Here is a 13,643-nt window from a genome sequence, read left to right on the forward strand (position 1 = left end):
TTGTAGTGGAGGCTACAATCAGGCAGGCTGGGATTTGTAGTGCAAGCTACAATTAGGTAGGATGGAACTTGTAGTGGAGGCTACAATCAGGCAATTAGGCAAGCTGGGATTTGTAGTGTATACTACAATCGGGCAGGCTGGGATTTGTAGTGTAGGCTACAATCTGGCAAGCTGGGACTTGTAGTAGAGGCTACAGTCAAGCAGGCTGGAACTTGTAGTTACCCACATAGCTGTTGGCCCCCCACTGCCCTCCACATGCAGCTTGTGTTTGTGTGTTCCTCTGAGCTTCCCATGCAAGTCCTTACATTCCTTCAATCAATACCATCACCTACCCCAGTGCCCAATCCTAGCCCTTTCCCCAGCTACTTAGCTATGCAGAAAAAGCACGTCACCCCCTGAAGGTGGAACGTATATTAAGCCAATATGTATATAAATCTGCCCAAGAGGCAGGCTCAGCTCTATGCTATGCAGTGATGAACTAGGAAGCCCATTGAGGACATCAATCATTGTGCTGGAGCAGCCTTGGTGAGATCTATGTGTGGTGAGTACTCCCTTTTCTCATCCTCACCCTGAAATAAGAAGCTTTTTTTTTTTTTTTTTTTTTGTAAAAACACCTGTTAGGAAACTTTAGGAAGTTCCAAAGAGGAATGCATAGTCATTTATTGTCTTAAATACATTTTCCCCTTCTGGATTATTACCTATAGTCTCTTCTTTCCTAGGGAGTATTAAGGAAACAGCAGGGTGTTTATTAAAGTGGAAATTGCACTATATAGCCTGCAGCTACCCCCCTTTATCTTTCAAGAATAAATCTTCTCATCTTTTTTTGTCGGAGACTAAATATATCACTTTCCATAGCATGCCAAATATATAATAAAAACATGAAAGCTGCAATTTTAGCCCTTATAATCATCATAGCTTTGCTCTAAGTCCTCACTATTTATTTCTTCCTAGACTAAATATAACTCATTTTGGGAGGGGGTCACTTAAATAGATCACCTACTGAACTTTTATTATTTTTTTCTAACATTTATTGAATAAGAAGTGAGTATGAATTTGTCCATATTTATAAGACATGTTTGTGTTCTTTATTGCATGCTTTGGGATTTCTCCATAGACTAATCAAAGTGCTCAGCATCTCGAAGTGTAGATCCTCCTCCCACTGTCAATTAAAGCTCAGAGTGACTGAGGCTTGCCCGGCTCCTCCACAACTAATCATTGTACAGTTGGAGGTGACACTAATTCCACAACATCCACAAGCTGAAGCTTCGCACTCACAGGAGCGCACAACATGTTTCTGACTACAGACCTCAATTACATGTCATTTTTGGAAACTGCCATCACCTCGGTCTTGTCCTTGGCTTTTCTACTGGCTGTGTCACACCAGCTTTGGTCCTTCAGATGGCACAGCACCAGGGACAAGGCTAACAAGCTGCCTCTTCCTAAAGGTTCCATGGGATGGCCTTTTTTTGGAGAAACTCTACACTGGCTTGTGCAGGTGAGAACCGATTTGTATTCTTAATGTTTTCTTGTGTTGCCCTTAATTAAGTGACATACCAACTTTTAGTTAGTAAGGAACCACAAGTCTTCTAAGCTTAGTTATGTAGATTATTGTGTTGCCACCCGAAGTTTGGAGATGCATCTCTAGGGAGTGCTGGTTTTATAAATTCTTGTAATGCCACCCAAAGTTTGCAGATGCACCTCCAGAGATTGCTTGCTATGCAGAATTAGGTGGCATCCAAGCTTTGGAGATGAAACTCCAGGATTTGCTATGCAGAACATGGTGCCACCCCAGGTTTGGAGATGCACCTCCAGAGATTGATTGCTATGCAGAACCTGGTACCACCCGAGTTTTGGAGATGCATCTCTAGAGATTACTTGCTATGCAGAACATGGTGCCACCCCAGGTTTGGAGATGCACCTCCAGAGATTGGTTGCTATGCAGAACCTGCTACCACCCGAGTTTTGGATATGCATCTCTAGAGATTGCTTGCTATGCAGAACCTGGTGCCACCCCAGTTTTGGATATGCATCTCTAGAGATTGCTGGTTTTGCAAATTCTTCTAATATGCCACCGAAGTTTGGAGATGTACCTCCAGAGCCTGCTTGTTTTGCAGAACCTCTTACTACCCTGGTTTTGGAGATGTACCTCCAGAGTTTGTTTGCTTTGCAGAATCTTGTGCCACCCGAGTTTTGGAGATGCACCTCCAGACCTTGTTGGTATTGCAGATTCTTGTAATACCACCCGACCTTTTGGAGCATGATTTTCATGCGCAACCAGAGTTTTGGGAAAATGCCACAAATCTTCCTGCCTTGTATATCATGCTGATCTTTATCAGAGATGTCGGCTGACTTGCGCTTTAATCTATATTCCATAAAAGAAATATAAACAACTTGGAGGCCTTCTATTAGTAGGGAACTACAAATGCCAGCATTTCACAGAGGCGCGCTTGGACATGTGCTGGTTATTTCCCCATTTAGTTTGTGTGCAAGGTGCCATCTGTCATCTCCTGGACAGATAAGGTGACATAGAAGATGGGAGATTGTTGAGGTTTCTTCTTACCTGACAATGCATTATATTCACCATCCCAGGGTTCAGACTTCCACAGCTCCAGGAGGGAGAAATATGGAAACATTTTTAAAACTCATCTCCTGGGAAAACCTCTGATCCGTGTGACTGGCGCTGAGAACATCCGAAAAATCCTTCTAGGAGAACATCACCTGGTTAGTGCCCAGTGGCCCCAGAGCACCCAGATCATCCTGGGCTCCAATACTCTGGTCAACTCCATCGGAGAACTGCATAGACACAAGAGGAAAGTAAGTACACCTGGGCTCTGTGCGCACATTGCGCCTGGTTTATTCACAGGTATTGTCGCATGGCATTCCTCTATAGTCTGCTGACTATTCACTACATGATTTTATATTATGTACTATGAATGTATTTATTTTATTTAGTATGAATGCATTTATATTATGTAGTAGCAGTTTAATAAAAAGTAAGCAATACGCTGAATTTATATCGTTTGGTTTTGGCACATCTCTCTCACTTCCTATGTCTGTTTTTTATATATTGCACTTTTTTTCTTGTCTTATATTTACTATGTTATAGGGTTTTGTAGCTCTTTATCAGGGTAGATTTTCAGCACAGAGCTTCGAAGTTTTAATCCATTATCTGGAGATTTAATGGGTGTATTGGTACCTAAGGCTCTCCATAAGGTCCTACAAGGTGCCATACAATGGACAGAAGTCAGGCTGGCAGGGTATGATCTGTCTTCTGCAGGCAGTCTATTAATGGTCCATCACTTTCCTTCCCAGGTTATGGCCAAGGTGTTCAGTCACCAGGCATTAGAGAGCTACATCCCCCGAATCCAGGAGGCTGTGAGCATGGAGCTCCAGGGCTGGTGCAAAGAGGTCGGAGCCATCTCCATGTTCCCCTCTGCTAAAGCCCTGACTTTCCGGATTGCTGCTCGAATCTTGCTGGGACTCACCCTGGGGGAGAAGCAATACAAAGAGCTGGCCAGGGTGTTTGAGCAGCTGGTGGAGAACCTCTTCTCTCTGCCCCTGGACATTCCATTCAGTGGGCTGCGCAAGGTATGTCCTTCTCTATTAAATGTGTTCCTTTCACACTGATCCAATGCATCTTACACTGATATCGACATGATAAATATCGACATGATAAAGTGATGTGGGGTAAAATTAGGGCATCCATGTATCCATTTAGATTTCACCTCTTATATGAAGAATTAAAATTGCTAGGATCTATTGCACTTCACAATCAAGTTAGGTCTCAAGGTGTTTAGATCCTTCTTAAACTGACCCATCTATATTCCTGCCTTTCTTCTTGTTATCTGGCCACTAACAAAGTATATTAAATTATGTTTTTTGTATCTGATAAACAAATGTAACAGTGCAGACAGCAAATATTGTTTGACTCTCAGCAACCAGATCTTCCAGGACACATGGAAATAAAAGCTGATTGATTGCAGGAAACATCATTTTGTAACTTTTTTCTAATTTAAATCCAAATTTTCTAATTTAATTAATCACATATCATACTTCCAAAAGTGTTCTCATATCCAGCATTTCTCATCTGCTCTTTCCCTCTATCCATCTGTTGGACTCTAAATATTCATTGTGGGATTGTTTGCACTTCAAGTAACTGTTACAAGAAAATGCATAGGATAGTGATGGTGTGAAGTGCAGAAATACAGGTCACATTTTACATTTTAGTAAAGAACATCAGAAGCAATTAAAGGTGACAATTGGTTGCTATAGGTAATTAATAATTTATTTATTTATTTATTTATTAAGCCTCACAATTCCTGCAGCTATTTTATTGTTTGCTGTTTGATAATATTGTGTATTATATTGTATCTTTTTTTTTATTTTTTTTTTCTACTGCAATATATAATTAACTGATGGATGACCACACTGAGCTACTTGTACATGTGAAATAAATAGATGGATCTCACTGTATGTACTGCTACTTGTACATTCACCTATATACTTAAAAAAATTGTGCATTTCCATTACTAAAGAAATTAAGACTCTTCACACATTAAATTGTATGAATATTTATTTTAATTGTCCAATCCTATACAGATGAATTTAATAAACAGGAGCTTGCTTCTCATATGATTGGGTAATGAATAGTCACCCAATTTTTGTGTAAAGATTGTAAATCCCTATTTATGTTAGTGGATATGGTTTGTATATAGAGTGTACATTTCATTATAATGACTTGTAAACAGCCCATCCTTCATGGTAGGTGACCCTCCACACACTCTGTATACAGACTTATCATAAATGTCATTTGCCCACAAGCTGCCGCTGATGCCCCATGAATGGGGCCCTATGTACTGGTCGGCACTTAGCATTGTAAAAAAATAATTTATGGACATTAAACACGGTTGGAGCAAGCAGGCTGCATGGGTCTATAAATCACAGGCTGAATGGGGCAGGCGGAGTGCCCCTAGTAAGTCAAGTATCCAGAATAGGCAGTACTAGGTCTTCTCCAGCAGCTCGTTTAGTAAATAGGCGTGCAATGTAATTGTTCAGTAAGATCAGCACTGGGAGAGAAAACACACGGAGGGACTCAGAATAGGAACCACATTGTCTTGCAAAGAACAGTCCAGCTGAGTGATAGACAAAGAGCTGCTCCAGGCAGACTCCTAATGACTCCCTCCCTGGTATTTGTAACCATGCTTGGCACTTTGGCTGTTGAAGACCTGTCAGTCAACTATCAAAGAGCAAAGCCGGGACCCCCCCAAATATCCTAAGCCAATCTGCTACTACCTGATGTATGGGGTCTGTAATATGTCGCATCAATGCCAAGCTATTTATGCCCAATGTATAGTTTGTGATTGGTTATAGAAATCACTGCACAAAATTGCTGTTGTCAACAGTTCCTATTAAAGCAGTTTTATGTGTTTTAAATGCAGTCAGCAAAGTTTTATATCTACTTTAATAAGCTTCCTGCAATCGTGCACAGCAGAACTCAGAGTGGGAGCCTCTGTGTTGTTAATCAGCTGGGGTTCCATTTGTACCATTCTATAAGGCTATCACTGTGAACATGCTTGAAATGAAGGGGAGTACAGGGATGACTTCTTTAGTCATCCCTGTACTGCTTCTTCTCTTTCACTGGCCAATGAGCAGTCTAGGGTGGGTTTAAGGCCAAGCTATATTTTCTTTGCTGTTGTTAAGCAATGAGGTCAGTATGTGTAGGGTTGCCTGGATCATAAGGTTGAATTAACAAATTAAAAATTCCTCAGCAGGTAGAGTTCATGTATGTAGCTCAGCATTTAGATTTTTTTGCCTGGTGATCATCTTTCTCCAACATTAAACATTGTAATGATAAGTATTCTTATGAGAGCACTTGGAAAATGTCTTCCTCTACTTTTTGTTAATTTATATATTCTATGTTTTTTGTTGTTTGGTTTCTTCACAGGGTATAAATGCACGTAATACAATACACAAGTGCATGGAAGAAGCCATCAAAGATAAAATCACAAAGAGAGACCCCGAAGTGTGTGAAGATGCTCTGGATTATCTGATAGACAGTGCCAAGGAGAACGGCAAGGAATTGAATATGCAGGAGTTAAAGGTATCAGACCATTGACCTAGCACTAGGCACCCAGACCCAGTACCCACACACACTTGGCCCACCAGCCCCAGTGGGTTTTAACAAATGATGAATTAAATTTGCGTTCTCCTCCCAGTCCTGTTAGTTCTTGCATTTACTTGCATCGTACTTTGCTCAAGCTGGGGAGGAAGTGAATGGCTTTAATGACTGTGGATTTATGTGAACATATGTGTAACAACATGTTTATCAATTCTGTCTCTTGTCACATAGGAATCTGCTATTGAACTTATGTTTGCTGCCTTCTTCACAACTGCCAGTGCCAGTACCTCCCTCATCCTGCTCTTACTTAAACACCCATCTGCCATACAGAAACTGAGGCAAGAACTGGCATCACATGGGTTAAGCAAACAGTGCCAGTGTCTTCACTCTCCAGACAGCCCTAATAATAATACCATGCATGAGAACTGTGCAACTGCAGGGTGTCATTCCTTTACTCTGCCAGGGCAAGCCAAGGAATTATGGGAGAAGACCACGACAATGGAGAGGAATGAAAGTGAACATACATGTTCTGTGACCAGGAGATGTCAAGATGGCTTGCATCGCCAGCACCCATGCAATGGTGCACCACATGAGCCGGATACATCTTTATACCTCTCAAATGCTCCCACATTACCAGAAAGGTGTGAGGGATGGAGAAATGAGTGTACATGTCAGCTTAACCTTAGTCTGGAGAAAATAAAGAGACTCCACTACCTGGACTGTGTGGTGAAGGAGGTGTTGCGTCTCCTTCCTCCGGTGTCCGGAGGCTACAGAACTGCTCTGCAGACATTTGAGTTGGATGTAAGTAAGGTGCTATTCCTTGGTGGGTGGCTGAGTGGGCTCATTGGGGATTCATTCTATAGAAAGCCTGACACCATAGGTGTAAGTGTAATCAGTGCGACTTCAATATGCTACATGGGCAGTGTAAACCTGGTTTGTGATACGTATCTGACGTTATTGGAACAAAAAAACGTAGAAGTGTGATGGCAAAAGTGACCAAACATCAAACCTGCCTCTTAAGAGTAAAGATCTGTGATTATTATGCAGAATGTTTAAATATACTGAATCTTGACTGACTTCCTACTATGCTAAAGGTTTACCCCAAACTTTAACATCTCTTCGAAATATTTAATGCTTTCCAAAGTTAGTTATGAATGTTCCTTCTAGTTTGAGGACATGCTTTTGTTCTTTATCTTAGCTTTCTAGTAAAATATTGCCCCCCTGACCCTTACTCACACCCTTCATGTATTTAAAGGTTTCCATCATGTTCCCCTTTCCCATCTTTCATCCACACTGTATATATAAAGTTCCTGCAGCTTCTGATTTATTTTAGTCTTCAGACCTTTCACCATTTTTGTTGCCTGTCTCTGGAGCTGATAGTATATAGAACAGGTCTTGTATGAAATGAGTATGATCTGGAACTCTACAGAGCATGTCCATGGAGCATGTATTATGGATCGAACAGGAGGTCTAAAAGAGAGTTTTGTATGCAATAAGTATACAATAGGAGCATGAATTGTGTGAGCTGATTATGACCTAAAACTCTACAGCATATTTTATATGCAAAACCAGGCAGAAGATTCGCCCACCTAGGGTACCAAGCGGCCTCTGCGTCACCCAACCATGGTCTACAATGTCCAGATTACACTGGGAGAGTGCCGACCTCTCTGAATAATCAAGGGGCACTCCACTGTCAGTGTGACGGGTGCCCCCCTATGTAAACAGAGCATGGGACCCAAGATTAAATGGAGTTCTGATGATTACACAGGGAGAGTGGTGAGCTTGCCTGAGCTGGAGTTCTGTGAACATTTAATTGATGAGCTAATTATGAGTTGGAGCTCTATGGAGCACATCTAGTAAAAGCTGAATATGAGTTGATGCTCTTTGAGGTGTGCTTTGTATGAGCTGACATTCTAAGGGACATGTTTTGTATGAGCTTATACTTTATAGAGTATAAGCATATGTTATATAAGCTAAATATAACCTGGTGCTCTGAAAAGTTTTGTATGAGCTCAAAATGTGCTTGTGCTGTATGGAGAATATCTCAGGTGAACTGAATGTGATTGATACCCCATGGAGTATTCTCTTAAAAAAAGTGCGGATGCTCAATGATGGGTACCTCTGAAGCATCTTATACACATTCATATTGTATGGAGCATGAGCTGTGTGAGTTGTATGGGGTAATCCTTTATAGACTTAATGTTTCATGTGATCCAAAACTATTTGGAGTGTGTGAGTCTGTACCATATTAGAGTATGGAAGAGTTTTATGTAAAGGTATATAATGGTATTATATAAATATTATATATAATATATATAAATTCTAGCAAATCATCAATAATTAATGAATCCATCACTGATTTTAACTTTATAGTATCATTTATTCTTTAATAGTCTCCATTCAGTAGCTATCAGCAGTAGCTGAGCAGACCAGCCACCCATCTGCACTGTTAAAGCCGGATTCTTGCTCTTTACCTCCAAGGAATAATTAAAGTTCAACAATGATAAAAGTCAAGACTTCAGCTTTAATTATCTGGGTCAGGAGGTGGAAGACTTCTTAACATTTCAAGGAATCCCTTGCTTTGTACAGAAGTCTGTTCCTGTGTCTCCCCCTATTGGCTGAAAGGAAAATGAATTTCAAAGTAAGGAACCCTTGTAGCCATTCATCTCCATTCCAAAGCAATCAGACTATTACCATAGAGAAAAACAGCTTCATTATCACTGACTGGAGGATGGTCATATCCAGAATTATTAATTGTCTTGGAATATATGTTTTTCTTTGTTTCACTTCTTTTTTTATTACTATTTACCAATTCCTATATACTTTTTTATACTATACATGGTATTTTTGTTTTTTGTACTACCTACAATATTATTTTTGTATTATTTTTTTGGATTAATAGTATCTAGTTATGTTTACGGCTTATGTGTGATTTTGTTTTTTAATCAATATTTTGTTTTTCTCCCTCCCAGGGCTACCAGATTCCTAAAGGCTGGAGCGTCATGTACAGCATTCGAGACACCCATGAAACTGCTGCAATTTATCAAAATTCTGACTCCTTCGACCCTGACCGTTTCAGCGCAGAAAGAGATGAAAGCAAAGCCAGCAGATTTAACTACATTCCCTTTGGAGGTGGGGTTCGAAGTTGCATCGGCAAAGAATTGGCACAAGTCATACTGAAGATTCTTGCCATTGAGCTGGTTGGCACTGCCCATTGGGAGCTGGCCACCCCCAGTTTCCCGAAAATGCAGACTGTGCCAATAGTACACCCCGTAGACGGACTTCAGCTCTTCTTCCGGTTTTTACATTCCAGTGACAATACCACAACATCAGAAAGTTTATGATCACCTAACAAAGTCCAGGAATGCTTCTAACACTTAAATTATTTTATTGAAGATTCCCAAGCAGGGTGTCTGTACTATCTGTAATGTAGCAAAAGAGAGATTCTATTATTTATAATGTCATATTTATATGTCAGCTAGATATTCAAGGATATATGGGTAATAATGAGTTATATATAAAAAGACAATTTGGATTGTGTATTTTATTTTCCATTATAGGGAAATAGCCCCATAATAAATCATTAACCTTTTTATCAATCTTTTATACAACCTGTGAAATAATGGTAACATTATAAGTAGGTGGAAACAAAAAAAAAAACAAATATATGTGTGTGTATACTATCTCTATATATAAATATATATATATATATATATGGCTGACAACACTATTTGGGATTTTTATACAGAAGAGGCACAGTGTTGTCAGTTCACACAAGAAGTCACACTGAGTTTGAACATTGGATATGTTAAGACTTGTTTCTGTGCTTGCAGTATTTTTTTTAGATATGACATACTGATTATAAAACAGAGGCCCCGACTCATCAAACTGCAGTTGCACTTACAGTAGAATGCTAGTCAAAAATACATGTACGGAAATCATGCCTATGGTTGCTGGTTTTTATATTAGCATGGTCTGTATTGTAAAGGTCCCAGGGGTCCTGTGCATGCACTTTATAATAGGCATTATTAAGATACCAGGACCAATGGGAATGCCAATAACTATGAGGATCTCTGGCATTTTAAATATCATATTAAAAAAAATAAAATCATGCAATCCATCACATGACCCCTGCACTCTACAGTATGTAGGCTGCTGGAACAGTACAGCAGTGCAGGTTTCTTTTCTAGCTCTTACTGCACATATGCTCCCCTCCCAGACACTGCAGTTCACAATGGGAGGGATTCAGCGACCTAGGCAGTACTGCCAACTGGGCAGGACTCGGGTGTGTACAAAAGCTAACTGACAAGCTATGGACTTGTGACCCATCAATAACAATGCTGATAGCCTTCCCTCTGCAACCTCTTCTCGTCCCACTGTAGTTCACCAGTCCATTTGATAGTGGCTCTGACTTCAGAAGCAGTGCAGCATCATTGCCACCTCATCACAGGCAGCAACCTAATTGTTAGGATCAACAAGTATTTGTGGGTCATTGAAAAAGGACTAAGAGAAATCTGCATGTGTAGAAGCAATTGTAATTAGGTTGCAGGACATTATTTTATTTCAGTGGAAAGAAAGTTTTACTTGAAGATAAGATAAAGTGCTTGTCAGTATTATTGTAAGTCATTTGTAGCATTTTAGGTGCTTTTTAGTATGCCTGAGAGTCACTTTATCCAGAATTAATCTTTTCATTTTGGTAGATCTGGAGTATCTATTAGGCTATGTACACATGTGCAATAATTGTCGTTGGAATGGATCTTTTACGATCTTTTCCAACAACTAACAACTAAACGATGCATGAACGAGGGCTGTACAAACATCAATGTTTTGCTCCATGGAGAGGGGACAGAGAGAACGATTGAGCAGCACCCCGCTGCGCCCTCTCCCCCTTTACTTCCATTAGGAGTCTTCATCATCCATTGATCCGCCAGGATGGTCATTCGGATAATGGACAACGTGCACTGTACACACACACACAAGATTCTCGCCCGATATCAGTCCTGAGCCGATTATTGGATGAAAACCATTGTACGTGTGTACCTAGCCTTAGTATTTGGCCACATTCAACTGAGCTCCCTGTAATGTTGAAAACATGCAGCCTTCCAAATTGTTTCATCAGTTCTAATCTGTGTGTGTTAAACCAACTTACAGTTTCTTACATTCCACAGGGACTCAATAGGAGAGATATTTGCCACTGAGCTTCCAGCTGAGCACCCCAGATTGGATTTGTATCCAGTTTATATTTTGGAGAAGGTATTTAGAGGAACCATGCAAGGTGAGAGGAAGCATTCTAATCTCTAAACTGATAAGGACTATGGCAGGGAAAACTTACCATATAAGTGCCCTATAGCTAAAAGAAACCATCCAATGACTCTGCTTATCAGACTTGCCCTTAAGGGTAAATAACATTTTATGTTCAATATTTCCAATTCAGCACAATACATCCAATTCATCAACAGTGGTTGTTGTGTTGATTTACTAAAGGAATAGATATTGTTGGGTTCAATCAACCAATAATATCTTTTTATTTTCTCTATATGATGGGTAGGCAAAGTGAACATTGGATCACCTTGAGTGTGATTATTGATTTTGTTAATTGAACACTCATTGTGCTAAGTGAACAGCTTCAACTCCTTTAGTATATCCACCCCATTAGGGTTGATTTAAAGTTGATTTAAAGTTCACTACCGAACAGTAAATGTTGCCCTTTTGTAAGTATGTGTGCATGTTTACTCATTACCTTTTAATTAAATCAGCTTTAGGTCAGCTTGTGTGGTAGATTATGCGGTCTTCTAGGGGTCACTTATGGCTTAGCACACACAGGATGATTTTCCTTTCCGATCTATCAGGATCTAAAGGGAAATCAGCAGGCGACCGATCATCATCATCATCATCATCATCAAGTGACCGATTTGTGGGACCTGGATAGATTAGGCATGTTGTTTTATATTGACTGAAAGTACATTTCAAGATCTGATTGAAAGAATCAAGTTAAACATCTTATCAGAATTCCAAACACTCTCAATAAAAAAAAAAACAAGGACAGAATAATATGCATGTGAGTGCAGTGTTTTGAGACTTCCTATTGATTAGCGCTTGGAAAATCAGTCTGATGCAGACATTCTCGTCCTGGGTTTCAAATGAGGTTGCTAGAGGTTCCTTGAGTAAGTGCTGCCCCTCCGGCCGGTTACCACTGACACCAATGATCTATTTGGCTATCTGTAAGGCAAACATGTTTCCCACTGGCCAGTACAAGGGGTGTGAATTAATTATAGCCAGGGTTCTCTGAAGTCCTGACATTTTCAAGGGGTTCCCCCATGTTAAAAACTTGGGGAGAGGCTAAAGCAATGTACAAAGACTAGATGATTGTCACCCAAGATAAAGCTCCTCATGGACAAAAATCCAGAATGTGTACAGTGGTGCCCCAACATAGTTCATTTGTTTTTTGACTATTTTGGCCTGCCATATGTTAGCCATTTGTATATATCAAGCTGATAAATTAATATATAAGAAATGTTGTATTGGTGACACTGCAATTAAAGGCCCATATTTACATCATCCATATTATCATGGCTGACAAAATTGTGAAAATGTTTCTGCACCCTAACCGAATAATCCAAAACTATAGACCATCGAAATGAAATGTTTGCTCCATCATGGAGGTGCTTGGTTGCTCCCCCTCTAGGTGGGGTCAATTTGTCTCACATGGGACATAATCACTTTAATGTAAATGCTTTGTAAATCCAAATTACCATAATTATAAACTGTGAGGATGGACTTGATGTGTTTGTTCATTGCCTGGATGAGAGATAAGCAAATGGGACAAAATGATAGGGACCCCCTGCGTGTATCCTAGAGAGCATGCAAAGGAAGGCATGAGGCATTTATCTCACTTTACCTGTATGTAACACCAGTTTAAAAGGTCAAATCCAGAGACATATGAAAATTAGCTCTTCATATGCATTCTGCATGTCTAGAACACCCCAACGGACAATAAATTCTGTACATTTTTCACTACTAAGTTCATTAATTAACTGAGCCACTCTTATCTGGGTTGAGATGAATTACCATAAACTGAGATCCGTAAGGGTGGTCATGCATTGGTAAATGTATGCATGGTTGGTCAGTTAAACATTTATTATATCCATCTAATCTTTACCTGGATTGCAACCATGCCACACTCAATATCATATAGATTCCAGCAGAGATCTTTTTTATACATCCATTGGAAGAACCAATGTCAGTGCAAAGAAAGGCCCACCATTCTCCGCCATGATCACCCACCCTGTGATCAATCATCAAAAACAAGCTTTTCATGGTTGTGTGTTAATCAGTAGTGCCCTAGTTTTCATTAGATTTACATTTAATTCAATGTATTGGACTCTTGGACAGTTTCAGGTTACATTACAAAATCTGGCACAAACAGAAAACAAACCTGGGAATTGTGGTTGTACAGTCCCTTGATTCACACAAAAAGAAGTGTATTAGCAAACACTGGACAACCTCTTCTCGTTCCATTCAAGTA

The 13,643-nt window shown here is 39.9% G+C and overlaps 1 protein-coding gene across 2 annotated transcripts; it reads left to right on the forward strand.

Annotated features, from left to right (window-relative positions):
- Window positions 1-217: 217 nt before the first annotated feature.
- On the forward strand, window positions 218-9,782 carry CYP26C1 (cytochrome P450 family 26 subfamily C member 1). 2 transcript variants are annotated; one of them, XM_072424383.1, is made up of 7 exons: window positions 218-541; window positions 1,115-1,495; window positions 2,590-2,814; window positions 3,313-3,588; window positions 5,945-6,100; window positions 6,350-6,919; window positions 9,091-9,782. In XM_072424383.1, the coding sequence occupies exons 2-7, from the start codon at window positions 1,289-1,291 to the stop codon at window positions 9,460-9,462; spliced, it is 1,806 nt and encodes a 601-aa protein (XP_072280484.1). In that variant the 5' UTR covers window positions 218-541; window positions 1,115-1,288; the 3' UTR covers window positions 9,463-9,782. The 2 variants fall into 2 exon arrangements, with proteins under 2 accessions (XP_072280484.1, XP_072280483.1); XM_072424382.1 differs by lacking the exon at window positions 218-541 and having other exon boundaries at window positions 592-1,495.
- The last annotated feature ends 3,861 nt before the right edge of the window (window positions 9,783-13,643 follow it).

This window comes from Pyxicephalus adspersus, chromosome 10 (assembly GCF_032062135.1).
Source record: "Pyxicephalus adspersus chromosome 10, UCB_Pads_2.0, whole genome shotgun sequence".
NCBI lineage: Eukaryota > Metazoa > Chordata > Amphibia > Anura > Pyxicephalidae > Pyxicephalus > Pyxicephalus adspersus.

Coding starts and splice junctions, on each gene's coding strand:
- CYP26C1 (XM_072424383.1), top strand. CDS start 1,289: ATGTTTCTGACTACAGACCTCAATTACATGTCATTTTTGGAAACTGCC. Junction 1,496..2,589: donor CTCTACACTGGCTTGTGCAG/GTGAGAACCGAT, acceptor TCACCATCCCAG/GGTTCAGACTTCCACAGCTC. Junction 6,101..6,349: donor TGAATATGCAGGAGTTAAAG/GTATCAGACCAT, acceptor CTTGTCACATAG/GAATCTGCTATTGAACTTAT.